The sequence below is a fragment of the Phacochoerus africanus genome, chromosome 1 (genome assembly GCF_016906955.1).
Source record: "Phacochoerus africanus isolate WHEZ1 chromosome 1, ROS_Pafr_v1, whole genome shotgun sequence".
Classification (NCBI taxonomy): Eukaryota; Metazoa; Chordata; class Mammalia; order Artiodactyla; family Suidae; genus Phacochoerus; species Phacochoerus africanus.
The window spans coordinates 90,759,366-90,774,208 of record NC_062544.1 but is presented as its reverse complement, the minus strand read 5'-3'; the positions used below and the strand labels follow the sequence as shown (position 1 = coordinate 90,774,208).

General features: G+C 38.3%; 1 protein-coding gene across 2 annotated transcripts in view; it reads right to left on the bottom strand.

Annotated features, from left to right (window-relative positions):
• The window catches only part of UBE2E2 (ubiquitin conjugating enzyme E2 E2), a 381,267-nt gene that overhangs the window by 39,016 nt on the left and 327,408 nt on the right, over nucleotides 1-14,843 (bottom strand). Inside the window, exons 5-6 of one of the 2 annotated variants that reach the window (XM_047769129.1) lie at nucleotides 8,762-8,909; nucleotides 5,313-5,395 (exon numbers count right to left, since the gene is read on the bottom strand). In XM_047769129.1, coding sequence (XP_047625085.1) covers nucleotides 5,322-5,395; nucleotides 8,762-8,909 — 222 coding nt within the window. In that variant the 3' untranslated portion in view covers nucleotides 5,313-5,321. Of the gene's footprint in view, nucleotides 1-5,312; nucleotides 5,396-8,761; nucleotides 8,910-14,843 lie in introns of those variants that run through there. The other variant, XM_047769124.1, reaches the window with a different exon arrangement.

Genomic DNA, 14,843 nt, shown 5'->3' with positions numbered 1-14,843 from the left:
TAATGGAATTCCTATACTGCTAATTAAGCAAATTCTTCACCAATATGATACAACCAGAAATTCAATACCCATAATAAGCATTAGGTGTCAAGATTTCTTAAAGAACAAATATAAGGAGAAGAGAAAGAGAAAGGAGCTATTGCTATTGTGTAGGAAAGAGGAGGCTGAGATGTTAGAAGCATTTTCTTTTTAAAATAAGAAATACTGGGAGATCCCGTCATGACGCAGTGAAAACGAATCTGACTAGTATCCATGAGGATGAGGGTTCAATCCCTGGCCTTGCTCAGTGAGCCAACGATCCGCCGTTGCCATGAGTGGTGGAGTAGTTCACAGACGTGGCTCAGATCCCGTGTCGCTGTGGCTGTGGTGTAGGCTGACAGCTGCAGCTCCAATTCCACCCCTAGCCTCTGAAATTCCATATGCCACGGGTGTGGCCCTAAAAAGCAAAAAAGTAAAAAATAAAATAGTAAAAAGAATTATTGCTGGTGTTGTTACTGACAGCACCTTGCCCAGGCCAGATACTGAAGGGAAGGCTGAGTCAGAAAGTAAGGAAAAATAAAGGTAACTGCTGAGATGTTCAGGCCACCAGACATTGGTAGGGTTACGTTAGGTCTTCAAATTTTCATAATTATACTTCTCCTAAGATAATATGATCTCAAACCTCCCAATAAAGAAGGCAAACTATTAATCAATCATCCTATGTTTTGTCCACAAGAGTATATTTCTGGACAATTACAGGAGTTTTACTTATTTTTATTTCATTTTACTTCTTTTAGCCATACCCGTGGCATACAGAAGTTCCTGGTTGGGGGATCAAACCCAAGCCACAGTGGAGACAACACCAGATCCTTAACCGTTAGGCCACCAGGGAACTCCTAGAGGAGTTTCTTTCTTTCTTTTTTTAATTTATTTTTTGTCTTTTTGCCTTTTCTAGGGCTCCTCCCATGGCATATGGAGGTTCCCAGGCTAGGGGTCTAATTGGAGCTTTAGCTGACGGCCTACTCCAGAGCCACAGCAATACCAGATCAGAGCCACATCTGCAACCTACACCACAGCTCATGGCAACGCTGGATCCTTAACCCATTGAGCAAGGTCAGGGATTGAACCCTCCACCTCATGGTTCCTAGTTGGATTCATTAGCCACTGAGCCACGAGGGAACTCCTAGAGGAGTTTTATAATGTTGTTTCAGAACAGTAAAATTTCCATATTAGGACACGGTTCTAATGTCGAAATTGCAATGATTTCAAACATGTATTATTTAAATAGTTTATCTTTACTTCTCCTTAAAAAAAAAAACACAACAAAACTTTACTCAGTGGTCTACTTGCCACAGCAACACAGATTGCACTCTTCGGTAGCAAATATTCATACTAATTCCGATGCAACAATGTGCGCTGAAGTTGACTGCATCATCTCTTTTAAAAAGGGCTGCCATGAAAATGATGTAAAGCTGTATTACCTGAGACTAGTTAGCCTGTCTAAAAAAAGCCCTTGCTAACCTGTAAAAATACCTGAACCCTATATAAAGGCAAGTTCTGAAGTTTTGCATCTGTATTAGGGGAGGGATCTATTAGGACTCATTATAATCATTCTATTCTTGTGAATGTGAAAACCCCACTTTCATCCCTTTCCCTGGTAAAGCAGAGTCAACAGGGCAATCTAGTTTAAACATGTTACTAATGTTTTCTACATGTGCTTATAAGTATTAGGTCTTTGCCCATTTAAAATTTCCTACAATTCATTAAAAAACTACTAATCAGGCTGACCTTCTCTTAATTTGTACTGAATTCAGGCAAGATTTTTACTGAACATGTTGCCCTTGGGCACCCCCATCAGAATCCTTACAAAGGATGAGTGGACAACTCTATAACCGTCACAAAGTGACAGAAGCAGAACTCTTGCCAACGCTTTAGGGACGCTGGAGCACAGCTCTTGCCTGGTCACGGTTATTTCCTAGGTCAGAGGTAAGGAAATGGAAGCCAGAAAAACAAACAGGAGGATGATAAATACAAGGCTATATTTTCATCTTTACCAAGGGGAAGAATTTCCCCAACTACCCTTTCCTTCAGTTAAGATAAGAAGGTGAAACTTTACAGGCTATGTTTTAAGTGCATCTCATGCCGAATATCAACAAATATGGTAAAGTATAGTTTTACTGTCTTTAACAGAACCAAACCTCCTAATGGGATATACGTAACTATGAGGGTAATCAAGCTTGAAGGTCAGCGTTTCTGGATAATGATCTATCAAAAAATAATAAACGGTTAATATTCTTTTTAACCTAGACACATGAGATATTCAGGAAAGATAGTGACGAGATGGTTACACTAAATATAGACTTGCCTACACAAAGTAGAAAAAGTCCCTGATGCTTTCCTGCAACTCTTTGACTCAAAGAGGAATACTCTTAACGTGTTTCACGACACAAGCAATACAAAGTTTAAACCCATGATCAGGTAATTTTAACTTTCCTTTATCATTCTGTATTTCCTAGAAGTTCATTCTTTAATAAAATGGCACATACAATTGGCTCTTTAAGATTCATTATTATATACCAGTATCCCTTGTAGGGTAACTATTAAAAGTCACATTGATTAAAAACACAGATCAAGGTATATCTCAGAATTGCTTTTTTTCCCCCCTAACTTACAATGGTATAGGACAATTTCTGTTAAACTTCTTGAATTAACAAAACTGAAGTATTCTTTTCTTTAATGATGCACATTCCCTGGTTTTATTTATTCTTTTCAATGAAGCCTCAGTTTTTTTAGAACCTCCACACCATTGACAGCATATTTCCAAATATACAATTTCTGGACTTTATATACTCTCCTGGTATTTAAAATAACAGGTATATTAATTAACTATATGTAACTACAGCTTTCTTCTAGTATAAGGTGTCATAACTACAAATTATAGTCTATCCACATTCATATCTGGAAGTTCTGATTAGAATCCTGTTGCTGTGGTGCAACAGCATGGGTGGCATCTCTGCAGTGCCAGGATGCAGGTTCGATCCCTGGCAAGCATAGTGGGTTAAAGGATCTGGCATTGCTGTAGCTGTGGCATAGGTTGAAACCGTAGCTTGGATCTGATCCCTGGCCTGGGAACTCCATATGCCAAGGGGCAACTAAAAAAATTTTTTTTTGGGAGTTCAGCATGTAATATTCTGGAAGAGAAACCAATTCTTCATAAAGAAAGAAAACAGCCTGAAGTTAGCTGTATGTTATACCACGTATTTCTACTTAATAGGGTTTCTCACTTAAAAAAAAAGTCATAGGCATCAGAAGAAATCTGATGTCTACAGAGACATTGGTAATGTCTGTTTTAGAAAAATAAACTTTTTTTGGTATTTCTGCTAAAATAGCTTGCTTTGAAAACAGGTAGGCTTATCGTTTGTAGAGCTTCCCCGAAATTTCAATTAAATAAACTGTTTTCATGTAGTATTAGAATGGGGAGTGTAGAAGCAAGGTTGGCGCTGCTGTGGTATGCAGTAGAATCCTCTTATTTATATTTATAAATATAAATATTCATATTTATAAATATTCATATTTATATACCTTGCATCAGTCTAAAAGCTCACAAACGTAGTGTAAATAACCCACACAATTACACCTGTGTTGAAATATAATTAATCCTATTTTATGGTCCCCACACTCCTCTGCAGTCACTATCTATTAGAACATTTTTAATATCTAATAGTAACACAATGTACTCTGTAATCATAATCAGGTCAAAGACAAGCAGTTAATAAGAATCAAAGTTAAGGGATCTGAGACAACTGATGGATATGGATTGTGTTAGCTGTTGAAAAACAGGCCGTAAAAGATCTGAAACAAAGGGCTGTGATATTGGAGGAGGGGTGGCCACTGGAACAGGATCAAAGGGTCTCAGGGAGCAGACCTCCCTCTATTTCCCCTGTGAGAGGAATAAGGCTCTTACCCACGAACTGCAGCTGTGTGCACGCTCGGCTTAATCACTGTGTAAGGCTGAGAGCTAATGAGCTGCCATTCTTAGCTTACTTGTTGTTCTAATAAAGGTCTGCATAATTCTAAGACTGGGAATAACTGATCCTTGGTTTTTATTTTTTATAATGGAGTGCGGGTGCACTCCTGCACGCAGAATGTGATGTCTGTGGGTGCGCTCAGGGCATCTTCATGGGACCTGGTCTGGTCTGGTCTGGGCAGTTCCACCTGCTTGAAAAGTGGTGGACAAGGACCTTGTGGCTGTTTATGAATGCAGGACCTGGCTGGCCCAGGTACCTCAGGCAGCGTATAGTTTGAAGCGGATGACAGGGGAATGGAACATACAGGGTTCACTGGCTGATAACTCAAGTGTATCTCTAAAAGGAAAGGACAGATTAAAATATTCATAACCATGGTTCCCTTTCACTATGTCTAACCATTTCTGGCAATAATTCTTCAATATCAAATACTCAGTTTTCAAATTTCCAATTATCAAATAAGAGTCCTATTTTGGGGGTAAATTTTTTTAATGATAGAATAATCACATTTCAGAATCAAACAAGCACATAAACTTCAGAAAGCAACAGCAGTAGAGTAGAAAGAAAAACTGAGATCAGTGAAATAATGCCAGATGATATGCAGATTTATGAAAAAAAGTAGTAATGTTTCTGGACATGACCTCAATAATGCATCTGGGACAGGAAAACTGTTAACCCCCTTGTTCTAGCGCATAATTATCAGTGTCCTCAGAATAGTTCATTTTGTATGAGGGAAAATACCTATTATTTAAGGTCCAAAGACCATAATATATGCAAATTTTAAATAATAAAGAGATTTCATATAAAGAATATAAAACATATAAGAGTTTTAAAAGACAACCACAAACTGCAGAAGATGAAATCAAATAGACCAGAGGATAAATTTTGTATATGCTTCAGAAGAAAGTGCTTATAAATCAGAGCATCCCAGAGTTCCCACTATGGCTCAGCAGAAATGAATCCGACTAGTATCCATGAGGATGCAGGTTCAATCTCTGGCCTTACTCAGTGGGTTAAGGACCTGGCGTTGCTGTGAGCTATGGTGCAGGTCGCAGACATGGCTCAGCTCTGGCGTTGCTGTGGCTGTAGGTGTAGGCCAGCGGCTACAGTTCTGATTCGACCCCTAGTCTGGGAAGAATCTCCATAATCCGCGGGTGTGGACCTAAAAGAGAAAAAAAAAAAAAAAAAATCAGAGCATCCTATGAAAGCCGGAAATTTGTTTAGTTTTCTAAATCTCAGCAATCCCTGAGTTAAATCATGTTCACCAAGCAGGACCACAGTCACAGAATCTGGAAGGCTGGTGCTGACCTTTTGAGCTTATCCACCCCATTCCTCTTGGCTGCAGCTCTGTTCCCCAGCAGAGTGTCTCAGCCAGTCTCTGGAAGCCATCTCTGGCGGATAAAGCAGAGTGCCGTGTCAGGCCTGATCAACGCCCCTGAGAAGTGTGAACGGCCCTACTCCAGCCAGCGCTTAGACTTGCCCAGACCAGAGCTGGGAATGGACTGATTACCCCTGGTGCACCATCAACTGCCTGGTAATGGGTGGATATTTACCAAAAGGAGAAAATCCTTCTCAGGGGGTAATACAATAGGCACTACTCATTCAGAATTAAGCTTCTTTCAGATTATAATACCCAAGAGTGTCAGTGAGGAGGAGGTGGTATTAGAGATTACTCAATATGGTCTTCTTTCAGTTAAATTCAGCTGAGTAGGTACTTTTTGGCCATCTAATGTATGCCCGCTAGGAGTCCTAAATACTCTGGGGAATAACACCAACAGCAATCCATTACATTTGCAAAGAGCTTTCACATACACCCTCTCATTTTAAACTCGCAGGAATCCTGTGATGTAGGGCTGGTGATAACCTCTGTTTTGTGTAAGAAACCAAGGCCAAGGAAAGTTAAACTGCTGCTGCAAGTGATGAACAGTGAGTGGAGCTGGTTTTTAAATCTACAGGTGCTGACTATAAATACACAAGAAAGGGTATGTGGCCCCACCATGAGACACAAAACAGTTGTGTCTGAATGGGCCCAAAATTCTTAGGACAAACTTAAATTATGAGAAAAGTATGAAAAAAGATTTAAAAAGACCAGTTTATGTAGGGATAAGAGTGGGAGCACTTGGTTAAATCTGCATGTTCATGCAAAGTCTGCCTCTGAGCTGATTGTGTTTCTGGTGATAAAACAGGTCTGCAGATTCAGGGTAGAGTATCCATTTATAATCTATCAAATTTACATTTGTGATCATCTGAAAATAGATTAGATTGAAGTTTAACATAAACCTAGGGAGAAATATCGACAGAGAATGGAAGGAAGAATACTAAAAAACAATGTGAAAGGTATTAAACAAAAGAAAGGACATTTTGACTTGTTTAAGGAACTTTTTTTAAGACTAGAAGTGTGAACATATATATAAATGATGCGCCAATTCAGAAAACTTTTTTTTTTTTTTGTCTTTTTGGGCCACACCAGCAGCATATGGAAGTTCCCAGTCTAGGGGTTGAATGGGAACTGTAGCCACAGGCCTACCCCACAGTCACAGCAACGCTGGATCTGAGCTGCGTCTGCAACCTACACCATAGCTCATGGCAACGCAGATCGTTAGCCCACTGAGTGAGGCCAGGGATTGAACCCACGTCCTCACGTATGCTAGTGTTAACCACTGAGCCACGACGGGAACTCCTAGAAAACTTTTTTATGTGTGTTAAAGTAGGAACATTTAATTTGTTATCATGTATTTTTACAAATAGTATTCTATCCTTCTATTGCATAGGCTCTCTCTTATTGGTGTATCTTAAAGGAATATTATAATCTTTAGGCTTTTTCTTATCAATAGCATAATCTATTTCAAAATCTACTTCTTTTATTGATATGATTTTGCTTTAGCCTGGGATGATTTTTATTTTTACTTTTTTTTTTGCAGAATATATCTGTAATTTTCCAAGACACAGAAAAAGAAAACTCTATTTTACGGAACAGAAACCTTTGTGACTGCTGAGGGCAAGCTTTGGTGGGATGCAGGAATACGTCCAGTGAGAACAGACCCTTATCTATGCACTGGGTCAGGGTGATGGGTCCATTTCAGCTGACTTGGTTCCAATTGGGGAAAGGACTGCCTCTGGGCTCCAAGAATTCTAAGTGTGAAGTTACACCTTATTCCATGACAAAAAGGGAAGACTTCTTATCTTGTGCTCAGAAGTGCCTCATAAATGGTAGGGTCTCAAAAGTTTCTTTTTTATTGAGATATAACCAATATACAACACTATGAGTTTAAGGTGTACTGTATAATAACCTGATACCAAAAGTTTCTTGAATAAGTGACTTATCTCTCAAAAGAAATTTTTCTCTCAAAAACACACCCGCCTCCAAATTTCAGCAACCCCCAGAAATAGTACTATTTTGGGTGTGAGAAGGCAAATGCGTTTCATGTTTCAACATTTCCAAAAGGAAATCTCTCTCTCTCACACAAACACACACACACACACACACACACATGCACGCGAAGCCTTTTTTATGACTTTATCTCCAAATGAGGTTGGACAGAGTCAAAGAGACAAATGGGACTGAAATAGGAATAGTGAGATTGAAAGAACATAGTGTTTGTCATTTGGTTTTAAGTTAGCGCATCATGACTGAACATCACTATCTGGTGTCAAGTATGAATTGATGTAAAAAATATTTTCTAATGATCTTGCATAAATATGTTTTATTTTCTTTTTGGTGTTAAAAGCATTAATTTGTTTTATATATTCTACCCATATAAAATTTTAATTAAATTCTGTTTTTACATTTCTTCATTAAAGAAGTTTGATCATTTAATAATAACAAAAATTGAAAAAATTATAATTTCTTCACATTTTATAAAGCAGCCAGGGTCCTAAGAGAAACTTTGATTCTCACTTGCCATTTCTATCTTGCCTAAAACTTCACTTATCTAGTGAGTTTATTCTTGAACAGGGAAGATGGAATCTCATAAAATATAGAGTATTAATTAAATACTCAAAAAAGAATTTCTCATCGAGAACATCAATGAAAACCCCAATGAAAACCCCTTAGATTTTTTGTGTTTTCTGAAATAAACCCAAATGTGTAAAAATTTGGTAGTTGGTTTGTCTTTTACTTCAAAGAAGTCTGTCAGAGACATGCCATCAACCATCTAGGAGCACAAAGGAAGTAAGAACTTTCAGCAATTAGCACACCACCACCCCACTTGAAGGCCCGGCCATCAGCTCTTTTCGGCTTTCCTGGGAAACTGAATTTCCTTGTTTACTTTTTGAGTATTTTGAGTTCAAGAGCTTTTTTGCTCTAATAGCTTATAAGGATGCATAGTTATTAAGTTGCCAAGAAGGTTGCATCTGTGTGGTGCTGCCTGGTTGTGGTCACAGTTTAACAGCCCACATTTCTCAAATTAACATCTTCTGGTAGGCAACTAGTTAAAGATTAAGCTATTTGATTTGAATTTTTATTATTATTTGGCAACAGAATGTAAGGCATTCTTTAAATGCACTTCCCCATCTAAAAGAATCTTTCATTAATTTTTATCACACTAGGCTTTTTCCTTCCTGGCAAATAATAGGTTTTAAAAAGACTAGACCCAATTGGAAAAAATCGCAGTTACATACTATGGAAATTTAAAATCAATAGTAGTAAAAATAATAGTAATGGCATCAGTAATGGTGGTGGTGGTAGACAATTTACTAAGGTCTGGCATTTAAGTCTTGAGTACCACCAATTCCACAATGGGTTGAAAGGCTCTTACCAGGATTGCAGTCTGTAAGAAGTGAGCAGATGGAGAGGAGAACTTTTGAGATGGTGAGGGCTGGACTCCAGTTGTCCTTCAGTATGTCCAGACAGATCACGCCTTGGCTGTTAATATTACAGTGATAGATTCTTGTTCGGAAGGTAACCTAGATGAAAATATAAAGTTGGTATAAATAGACAAACCTTTTATTAGACAAGACAGTCCAAGGGTCATTGGTTGACTATGGACTTAATTTTTCCTTAGGTGCATGAGAAGAATCAATAAACACAATCATTATTTTAGAACTTGTCATTTTGGGCACAGAGAACTCCAGTGGCAAAATTATGACATTCTGGTTTTGATGAAGAGTCTAATCATTTCATGAATGTTCTGGGAACTGAATTTATTCTCAGTACACCTGCAGGAATACTCACAGGGGAAAGCTAACTCTAAGCTCTAAAAAACCTTCAAAGAAAACAATTTTGAAAAATAAAAATTTCAAAGGAAACTTTTGTTGGATTCCAATTATTTGAAGGATTCTGTACATTTATAAAATTCACAAGACATGGCAGTACTACAGAAAAGAAATAAATATTATTCGATGTTACAATGTAAAAAACATGGTCTAGGGCATGCATGTAAATAATATACTTAGTTTATGGAAAAACTATATTAGTTATAATTTATAAACCTTTTCCCCCTTAAATTCTGTTACTTTAATTCAATTTTTTTTTTCTTCTTATGGCCACACCTATAGCATATGAAAGTTTCCAGGCTAAGGGTTGAATTAGAGCCGCAGCTACAGGCCCACACCACAGCCACAGCAACACTGGATCTGAGTGGCATCTTCAAACTATGCTGCAGCTTGCAGCAATGCCAGATCCTTAACCCACTGAGCCAGGCCAGGGATTGAATCTGTATCCTCACAGAGACAATGTCGGGTCTTTAACCTGCTGAACCACAACAGAAACTCCAAACTCTGTATTTTAAATGCAATATTAGTGCAGCTAGATCCCCACTGTACTTTGTTCACACATAATTTTGAAACATGCTTATAAACACTTTTAAAGAACTTTGATTGAAAAAGCTAGGTCCAAACCAGTTTTATAACTCTGATAAAATTGTTTTATAAACAATTGTTTTATAAAAGTCTCGTGTAAGCAACAAGATTTTAATGCTATTTATTAATAATCATGTTTATAAATGTTATCCGATTTATAAGTTGAAATATATACATAAATCTGGTGTTCTAAAGAGCAGTCCTTCTGGAAGCCTAAGTTCAAAATGACCCTGAGCCTAGAAACACAAACAACGACAGATCTTTCTAAGTGTCACCATGCCACCAAGGCATCCTCTGGCATCCACTCAAATGTCAGACTTGCTTAATTCATATGATGTCAAGGTCAGAAAGGATAGATCAAGTCTTCTACAATTGCTCAACAACAGGATACCATTCTCAGGCTAGATGAGCACTCCAAATGGGAACTACATTTTTAGCAATCTGCCAGACTAGATAACCTCCACATACCTCCTACCACTCACAACCCAAACACCCAAAATTGTTAAAGAAAATATAACTAACATTCTTTAAAATGCATAGCTGAATTTGCAAGGCATTCCCAGAGGCCAGAACTGAAAACCAAAATGACAGCAAGTACATGAGCTGACAGTAAAGTTGCCAAGAGTGGGGCTTGGTTTTTTATGCCTTCATGGAAAAAAAGGATGAAACCTTAGGTCTGTGTGTGGCAAAGGGTTGGAATGAAGACCCCTTACATAAATTAGGACACCTGAGAAGCTAGTCTTTTAGTGAATGGCTGGATCTGAAAAGATAATGCCTTGTGGGAGAGAGAGCCAGGAAACTTGCCAGAGAAACTCTGGGCACTGGAGTTGGGAGAAGAGCTTCCCCTGAGAATTCTAAATCCTGGGCACATACACTAAGGAAATACTAAACACAAAAGACCTTAAATGACTATATTACTATCAGATCAAACATACATTTAAGGCCAAGAGTATTTAATGCAAAAATGAATACAGAGGGTAACTGTATTATGATGAAATGAATAATTCATCAGGAAAGTACAACAATTCTGAATGTGTTAGACCAAATAAATAGCCAGAAGTATAAAAAGTAAAAGTTGGCAAAATTATAAGAAGAAAATGACACATCTACAATCAGAGAGGGATATTTTCACTGCAGCAGATTTGGTCAACCAGGCCAAAACAAGGATACTGAAAATATGAAAAGCCAAATTAACAAAAATCAAGGTACTGAATGAGCATGAAATTCCACACTCAACAAAGAATACATATTTTTTTTCCCAAGCACATAAGAAATACTTATAAAAGCTGGTCACATGCTAAGCCACAAAAGAAGCTTAACTTACTTCAAAAATTATTAAGACCATTAAAGATCCCCTATCATATGTTTGTAAAGTGAAAAATCACATTTTCAAATAATTCTTGAATTAAGGAAAAAAATCAATTATATTTACAATTGAGTGACAATGAAAATGTTGGCTGCCAATACCAAAATCTGTGATTTGGCTAAAACACTTATAAAAGAGAAATCTATAGCTTCCAATGCATCTATTAAAAAGGATGAAAGACATTAATGAGCTAAGTGTCCAACCAAGGAAGAAAAAAGAATAGAAAACAAAGAAATGGGCAGAAGTTAAGGAAATACAGAATACCTAGCGATATTAAGATTCTGCAGAGAAATGAAAGTACCTAGCCCTTTAAGTGCTAGAAGAAAAGACAAAATATTTTTATGATCTGATGTAAATGATGAGTGGCTTTTATACATAATAACAATATTTTAAATGCCTGTCAGATATTGATTGACTACCCTGAGCCAGTTAATCAGCAAAACAACTCAGGGAGGGAAGTATTGTTATTGTACTCACTCTAAAAATAAAGAAAATGGAGTTCCCTTTGTGGCTCAGCAGTAATGAACCTGACTAGGATCGATGAGGATGCGGATTTGATCCCTGGCCTCGCTCAGTGGGTTAAGGATCTGGTGTTGCCACGAGCTGTGGTGCAGGTTGCAGGTGCGGCTTGGATCTGGTGTTGCTGTGGCTGTGGCTGTGGCTGTGGCTGTGGCTGGGAGCTGAAGCTCTGATTTGAACCCTAGCCTGGGAACCTCCATATGCTGTGGGTGTGGCCCTCAAAAGATGAAAAAAAAAAAAAAAAGAAACGAAACAAAACTATGTGAAGTGATACTAACTAAACATTGTGGTACTTATTTCACAATATTTACATATATCAAACTATTATGTTTCACACCTAAAATTAATATAATGTTATACGTTAATTACATCACAATAAAACTAGAAAAAATATTTAAATAAAGAAACTAAGGGGAGTTCCCATTGTGGCTCAGTGGTTAATGAACCTGACTAGCATCCATGAGGACATGGGTTTGATCTCTGGCCTGGCTCAGTGGGTTAAAGGATCCGGTGTTGCCATGAGCTGTGGTGTAGGTTGCAGAAGTGGCTTGGATCCTGCGTGTTGCTGTGGCTGTGGTGTAGGCTGGTGGCTACAGCTTCGATTGGACCCTTAACCTGGGAACCTCCAAGGGCCATGGGTGCAGCCCTAAAAAGACAAAAAAAAAAAAACCCCAAAAAACTAAGGATTCACCATAATATTTCTCTGGACCATAATATTTCTGTGCAACTGTTGCTGCACAAATTTACATTCCTATCATATGATCCAGCAATTCTACTCCTGGGTATTTATCTGAATAAGATGAAAACACTAATTTGAAAAGATATATGCATCACTGCGTTCATGGCAGCATTATTTATAACAGCCAAGACATGGGGGAGTTCCCGTCATGGCGCAGTGGTTAGCAAATCCGACTAGGAACCATGAGGTTGCGGGTTCGGTCCCTGCCCTTGCTCAGTGGGTTGACGATCCGGCGTTGCCATGAGCTGTGGTGTAGGTTGCAGATGTGGCTCGGATCCCGCATTGCTGTGGCTCTGGCGTAGGCTGGTGGCTATGGCTCCGATTCGACCCCTAGCCTGGGAACCTCCATGTGCCAAGGGAGCGGTCCTAGAAATAGCAAAAAGACAAAAAAAAAAAAGACATGGAAGCAACGTTAAGTGCCCACTGACAAGTGAATGGATAAAGATGTACTGTATATACACACACACACACACATACACACAATGAAATACTACTCAGCCATAAAAAAGAACGAAATCCTACCATTTGCAACAACATGGATGGACCTAGAGGATATTATACTAAGTGAAATATGTCAGACAGAGAAAGACAAGTATTGTATGATTTCACTTATATGTGGAATCTAAAAAAACAAATGAACAATCTTAAATAAAAAGAAACAGTCACAGATACAGAGAACAAATAGGTGGTCGCCAGATGGGAGAGTGGGTGGGAAGAGAGAGAAATAGGTGAGGGAGATTAAGAGAGAAACTTGAAGTTACAAAATAAATGAGTTGCAGGTATGAAATGTACAGTATGGGGAATATAGTCAATAATGTAATGTTTTTGTATGGTGACATATTAAAACTAGACTTATTGTGGTGCTCATTTTGAAACATATAGAAACATCAAATCACTATGCTGGGAATTAGGAACTAACATAGTGTATGCAGGTCATTATACTTTAAAAACAAACTCAAAGTAAAAAACGGGTCAGATTTGTGGGTGGAATGGGAGTTAGATGAAGGCAGTCAAAAGACACACACTTTCAGTTATAAGATAAATAAGTATTAGCGATGTAATGTACAACATGATAAATATAATGAACACTGCTAGATGTTACATATGAAAGTTAAGAAATTAATCCTAAGGGTTCTCAGCACAAGAAAAAATTTTTTTCCTATTTCTTTAATTTTGGATCTATATGATGTGATGAATATTCACTAAACTTAGTGTGGTTAAAGAAAAAGTAAAGAAACAGGCACAGAGAGGTTTACAGAACTGGTTCACACACCTGGTTAGGTGGTAAAGCTGAAATCCGAACACAACTTTGCTGATCCAAAAGTCCATGCTCTCCTACTCAGCCTCAATACCTCTGTTTTTTCAAAAATTTTTAAAATTTTGAGATAATTACAGATTCACATGAGGTTGTAAGAAGTAATATAGTCATATCACAAAAATCCTCCCCCCAGCTCCCTAAAGGTAACCTGCATAACAACAGCACAATCTCACAGGAAGCTGACATCCATACACTCCACTGGCCTTTCCCATATGTCACCAGTGTCACATGCACTCATGGAAATATGTGTTTCTATGCAACTGTATCATGTATGGACTTGTGGGACTACCACAGTCAGACAAAGAACAGCCTATCACCAGCATCCTTTGTGCTTATCCTTCAACTGCTACAGTCACTTTCCCCTTTTCTCCCTTAATTCTCAACAACCACAGCTCTGTTCCTTATCTCACTGTCATTTTAAGAATGTTATTTATTTATTTTTGTTTTTTTAGGGCTGTACCTGTGGCACACGGAAGTTTCCAGGCTAGAGGTGGAATTGGAGCTGCAGCTGCCGGCCTACACCACAGCCAGTCACGCCAGATCCAAGCCATGTCTGTGACCTACACCACAGCTCATGGCAATGCTGGATCCTTAGCCCAGTGAGCGAGGCCAGGGATGGAACTGGCATCCTCATGGATACCAGTTGGGTTTGTTATCGCTGAGCCACAATGGGAACTCCCCAGAATGCTATTTAAATGAAATAACACAGGATATAACTTTCTGAAATTAGATTTTTTCCCTCTGCATAATTCTCTTGTGAATCTTTGAGGGTGCTGCCTGTATCTGGAGTTTGTTGTTTTTATTGTTGAGCAGCATTTCATGATATGGATTTACCAGTTTATTTGACCATCTACCCATTGAAGGACAAATGGTTGTTTTCTGTTTTTAGCTATTACAAATTAAGTGGGTATGAACATCTATGTGTTGTGTGAATGTAAGTTTTTCTTTCTCTGTAAGTTTTTCTTTATCCAGGAGTGCAGAGTTCCCATCGTGGCTCAGTGGTTAATGAATCCAACTGGGAATCATGAGGTTGCGGGTTTGATCCCTGCCCTTGCTCAGTGGGTTAAGGATCCAGGGTTGCCATGAGCTGTGGTGCAG